Below are 5,855 nucleotides of genomic sequence, written 5' to 3'. Positions count from 1 at the left end.
TGTTGTAAGCTGTACGAAACTGGATACGGTCTTATACGTATCTGTATAGGTCGAACTTATCCGGAAATTGTCACGTGGCTGCATGAAATTGAGCTGACGTCACAGGGAGTGATTGCTATGACGACCAAACACAGCTTTTACATTATTACTATAGTCAAAACAGGAAGGGAAAGTTTATACGTGTATAAATGTTAGAATGTTTTGCGAAAATCGATATCAGGTTTAAATTTGATAGGAGATTGTTTACCGAGGATTATCCGCCATCTTGACGAGATACACGTACGGGGTGACGCTTTTGATGATGGGGTGACGCCCTATCGTTGCTATGGTTACATTGCCAGGCATTAACGAAAGACGATGTTTTGGAGCATAAAGAAAGCTTAGTTCATCAAACGAGGATTAAAGACTTTGCAAGACACGAGAGAATTTTTCAATTCAAGATAATGTTTATTCTTGTAATCACACTGATAATTAATCAGTTACATACAGAGTAAAAGATGTCATGTTTTAAAAGGATAGTAGATTTTTAGAAAAAAAAAGAAGGTAGACAAAGGTTAACGACGTTACCCACTTATTTGTGGATTTACAGTGTTTTATGAGGTAAAAATCCTCATTTTCATTGAATGGGGAGAGAGGGGAAACGATTTTATTGCTTTTCTTAAAGTCATTTTAGTGAAATTCGATAAAGAGATAGTTACGGAACCTCCTGTTCCCTCGCTCGTTTAGTAGCCCATTAAAATGTAATCAAACGATTTTGGATAATAGAGATTTGCAGAATTTTTTTTAAAAGAAAACATGCACAATTGCTGATGGTATTCTTAATGATTTGTTTAGTATCTTCGATGTCGAACCCCCTCATCTCCCCTAAACTCGTGCCAAGTTTAATTTAAACACACGATCACGCGCAGTCGAAAACATACAAAACAGCATCTGGAAACTTACTTGTGAATTTATCAAGTGCTTCTTCCAAGGTAAGTCCGTCCATCCCCCAAATTCGAAAATGGACCAGTCTGACCAGGTGCCTAGTCTAACCGCGCCAATAATCCTTCTATCTTCTAGACGAGCAGGCAAAAGTTGATTTTTGAAAATTAATTTTTCACGGGTTAAAAATCGAATTTGCATGTAGAAGAAATAGGCTTATTGCGATTTAGAAAAATGCAATAAATTAAAAATAATTTTCTTTTCTTCAGATTTTTATCTCTGTCCAACATACTATATTAATTCTCAGTGGGGTGATTGAGGACGAAAAATATCCTGTTAACGTAAGAACAGATGGCACATTTACCTGAGTTCGACAGGGCTTTATCCACGCAACAGGTAGAGACGTAACAATCAATCATACGAACAAGTCTTGCATACCAACTTAGACAATGGGAGTTTCTCCGGGGCAATTGGGTGTGGAACCTTGTAAAATACCTGAGAGAGATCATGCAAAGTGACTTGTAACAGTTGGCGAATGTTTACATAAGCGGGAACGAGAGAAAAACTTTGAGAATGAAGCCATTTCATGTGAGGCTGGAGTAGTAGATCTGTTCTGGAAGTTTAAATAAAGCGAGAAAAACCACATCAGTTTGTACATTGATTGTATAATTCACTAAATTTTACAATGATGATAAAAACAAGAAATATACCGACAAGTAAAATAAAAATTAATATATATATGTGAATGATTATGTACATGAAACATTAATCGGGACGGTAGAAATGAGGGAATGTCAAACAAACAATTATATATATATTTATATATATAAACCACATACATCTGTCCACTGTACACTGATCTTTATTGGCACTGGTGTTGTATAGGTCGTGCGCCTTGAATTTTGTTTCCAACTTGAAGCGAGGCGAGGCTGTGGTATGTGTGAGTCACTATTCCAGGGAGGAAAAAAGCGACACGGGAGGGGGTCTTTTCTATTCACTGAAAGCCTGACTTGAATCCTAGTACTAAATTACCAGGAAGGGAGACTTCCTTCTGACAAGTCGTAGAAAAATAGCAGCCAGCCATTTAACAGTTTGGTAGTAGTTTTGTGGGAGGATTTAGGGTCATACATAAGCTTCTCCTCCACAGATTCGACGGAACAGTCGAACGTACAAGTGTGCAGTTTTTCCTGACCATACCCAAAACCCAGACGTTATCCCAACAACTAGAGTCATGAGATATTTGATCATGAAGACTGCAAATTCTGGTTTCGACAGGTATTTTTCATTACCTATAGGGCATGGGATGCTGTAATGAGGATGCGAACATTTATCTCGCTGCCACGATAGCATCCATGACTCAAAATATGTCTGTTCGTAAAAGTAGCAAGCAAGTACTATAATGGCCGGTACGGTATAAAGTACTGAGAAAACGCCAATTCTTATCATTAATTTTTCTAATTTATCTGTTTTTGTTCCGTCGTGCTTCATAACTGTCCTTATGTGACAGAGTGAAACGAATCCAGCTAATAGAAACACGGTTCCCAATCCGAGATAAACAGAGAGAGGTGCTAATACAAATCCTCTTAAAGCATCTACATTCCAGATACCTACATTGCACACTCCACTTAACACATCACCTTCGACTTTTCCCATAGCTAATATGGTAATGGTCTTAATTGCAGGTACAGTCCAAGCAGCCAAATGAAAGTATTGCGAATTATTTTCTATTGCTTCGTGGCCCCATTTCAGACCAGCCGAGAGTAACCATGTAAGAGTTAAAATGACCCACCAGATAGAACTAGCCATACTAAAAAAATACAGCATCATAAAAAGTATGGTGCAACTTTCTTTCTGGTTGCCTTGAGTAACTGTGCGTATCATAGTCACCCCAGTCTGGCCATCTGGTGGTTTAAATGGTTTATTACAAACCACATTGTCACCTAATGCAAAACCCGTGACGTAAGTCAGAGCAACCATAAAGTAACAAATTGATAGAAAGATGATAGGGCGTTCGGGATATCTGAATCGTTGTATATCAAGCATAAAGGTCAGAACGGTAAATAAAGTCGATGCCATACACAAAATAGCCCAGGTTCCGATCCAGGTCCTTGCGAACTTTCTCTCTTGTTCGTTGAAGAACATACCATCACAGGGTGTACCACAGTTTTTTATCTCCTTGTTTCCTATTCGAAATACATAACCTTCGCCCGGAGGCACTTTAAACTCAATAGGGCAAATGAAATCCCTACCTTTCAAAGTTTCGTTGCGAGTCGGAGGTTGATGACCGGTGGGAGGTTTCTTCGTTCCTGCTTGTTGGGATCGTTCTGTATTGTTTTCTCCTACGCACAGTTCTTCACCACCGGCTTCGGGGAATTTAGCGCAGTCTAAACTTTCGGGCCATCGAAACCCGAACTTGTTCATCAACCCTTCGCAACCGTTGCGAGCCGATTGGCATAGGGAGCGACAAGGTGGTATAGCTCTCTCTATAATGGTACAAACGGGTGCGTACATGGAACATAAGAAAAATTGTAAATCTGCACTACACTGTACCTTGACCAGAGGAAAGAACTGATGGACTTCTAAACCGGCATCTTCTTGTTTCTGATGATTTAACAAATTCGGCATAATAGTCTCATTATATTGTATATCTTTACACAAAGGGATGGTTATAGGCTCGCATCTGCCGTGATGAGGTATAACGCTTTCGCGATCAGACACTCTGGAGCTAGATACTTGAGCCACGACGCGAAAATCTCCATGTTGGATAGCCGTAATGGCGACACACAACACAATCACGTCACCTACCGACATTTTCGGTGTCCTAAAGTTCATTTCACCTCTTTCTCATCGTAATTCCAGTATTTTTTGACGGTTGGTCAGCAGTTTCCACTCACAAATAAGGTTTAAACCCGTGCTGGATGCACAATAACAAGAAGGGATGACGTTCTGTATCCAGACACAACGAAAAGCAGTTTGTCTCCGTCGATTGGGATTGGTCGAACGAAAACGATGGGCGGTGCGATAACACCGTCGACAGCAAGTTGGTTGGCTTGTTTGAATGGCATTGACCCGATGTTGAAAGAAATGTTGGGAAGAAATCGGCCTTGTTTGCATTAAGGGTCTCGTTGTCCGCTTATAATGGAAATGCTACTTTACTCTATGTCGTGTTTCCTGTATCTTCGCCTATTTGTATTCTGTATAACACCTTTCCACGACTAAACGTTTTCCTTTTTATTATTGCAATTAACTTCATTTTTGTATGTGTGTATATATATGTATATGCATACTAAAAAAAATATAATTCGAGAAAGCCAATATATATCAATTTATTTAATAGCATTTATTCTATATACGTTTAATTAACCCCTTCGCCTCCTGTAGGTTTCATGAGAATTCCCGGACATTCAACGCCAGCTGTTTTCAAGGTAATCCAGGTGTAAATACTTCCGTCTAAAATGACGGGTGCATTTTATAAATGTTTAAAAATGCATTTTAATTTTGAGATAAAATTAAGAACTGAATTACGCCCTGATTTTTTTCTTAAACAATTCCGGTGTTTAGTATTATACTTAAGTTAAAGAGCTAAATAATGTTTAAGTAAGACAATAAACAAGTTTCGTGACTTGCATTATATCGATATAATCAAATAAATATAATTACATTCTAGAATTTAATTATATTTATTATCATTTAAATAATTGATTAGAAGTTCAAACAGAAAATTATCATCGCGTTTGCTTGATTAATGTATCCAAAATCCTGCTTATATCAATAGAGCTTGCCGGTAAAGATATCAAGAAATTATTATAGCCTAATTCAAATGCTCTGGTACAAAGTTTAAATTTAAAAGATTATGACGTAAAATTCTTATTTGCATGATATAGCCTACTGAGAATAAAATTATAGAGGAATTTTAAACGTCTGCCATTCTTCTTCGTTCTTGGACCATTTTCAACACAAAACTCTCTGAATGATATAAAAACAAAGCTGCAGGGTATATAGCAATAATTTGACAATGATGAAAGTTCTTTGTAAACCTACCGCTACTATAGTGTATTAGGATCAGGAAGCTCGAGGGCAAACAGTGGCCTTTCTTCTTCAGTCGTGGGCTCCATCGTGTCTAGTGCAGCTTCACGCCTGGCACCCACGATTCTTACGTCACCAGTTTAAACTTTGATATCTTCCTATTAAAAATAAACTTAAGGCGTGAATATCTTACAGGTGATTATAGTCATGTATCACTTTAAGTTTTTCTTATTAAAATTCTTAACATCTAGTCTACTACACATCAAGCACGCATTATTCCTACGTCACTGGTTTATTTATGATGATATCGATTCATCTAGATCTGATTGATTGTACTTTTGTGTAGCTGAGACTTTCTAAGATTCTTCGATACAAAAGATTCTCGTTTCCTTTTCGGTGCGACCTTCTCTGATGTGTGCCTATCGCATTTTGCATTATTTAACGATGCAAAGTTGGAATGCATTAAACCGTTAACTTTACATTTAGCGTAATTATAAATGGCAGTTTAGAATTTCGAATCGTACTAAGCATTTATAGATGATGGCTCCCTTGACCCAATTATGATAAAAATTAATAAAGTTTTAACCAGATTTGTTACACGACTTACCTGACGTTTACCTCACACGTAGCGAGATATTAACCCATCAAGTTTATGCCATTAATGAACTCGCTGAGCAAACTTGTAATCCTTGACTCCAATTAAACCGACTTAATGTCCGATAGGGTCTATCATGTAATCGTTGTTAATTAATCGTTTGATTTAACGGGATGTTAAGTTTCCAATCGGTTAATTATTTTGTAATCGATTTCTCCATAATCGCAGAAAAGTTTACATTTTCGAGCGCTTCTTTTAAGAATTTTTAACAGTTTAATGAACATAAAAATCTCTTCCTTGGCATAGAAGTGAT

The 5,855-nt window shown here is 37.5% G+C and overlaps 1 protein-coding gene across 1 annotated transcript; it reads right to left on the bottom strand.

Moving 5' to 3' along the window:
- Positions 1–254: 254 nt before the first annotated feature.
- Positions 255–4,138, bottom strand: LOC111629656 (frizzled-2-like). The gene has a single exon (XM_023373545.1). It carries the CDS (start codon positions 3,751–3,753, stop codon positions 2,044–2,046), a length of 1,710 nt encoding a protein of 569 aa, XP_023229313.1. The 5' UTR covers positions 3,754–4,138; the 3' UTR covers positions 255–2,043.
- Positions 4,139–5,855: the final 1,717 nt, after the last annotated feature.

Source organism: Centruroides sculpturatus, unplaced genomic scaffold, assembly GCF_000671375.1.
Source record: "Centruroides sculpturatus isolate CEXI.00-Female unplaced genomic scaffold, Cexi_2.0 scaffold73, whole genome shotgun sequence".
NCBI classification, from domain to species: Eukaryota; Metazoa; Arthropoda; class Arachnida; order Scorpiones; family Buthidae; genus Centruroides; species Centruroides sculpturatus.
This window is presented reverse-complemented; position numbering and strand designations above follow the sequence as displayed.

What these genes read in the sequence shown, in the direction of transcription:
- LOC111629656 (XM_023373545.1), bottom strand. Translation starts at nt 3,753, where the DNA reads ATGAACTTTAGGACACCGAAAATGTCGGTAGGTGACGTGATTGTGTTG.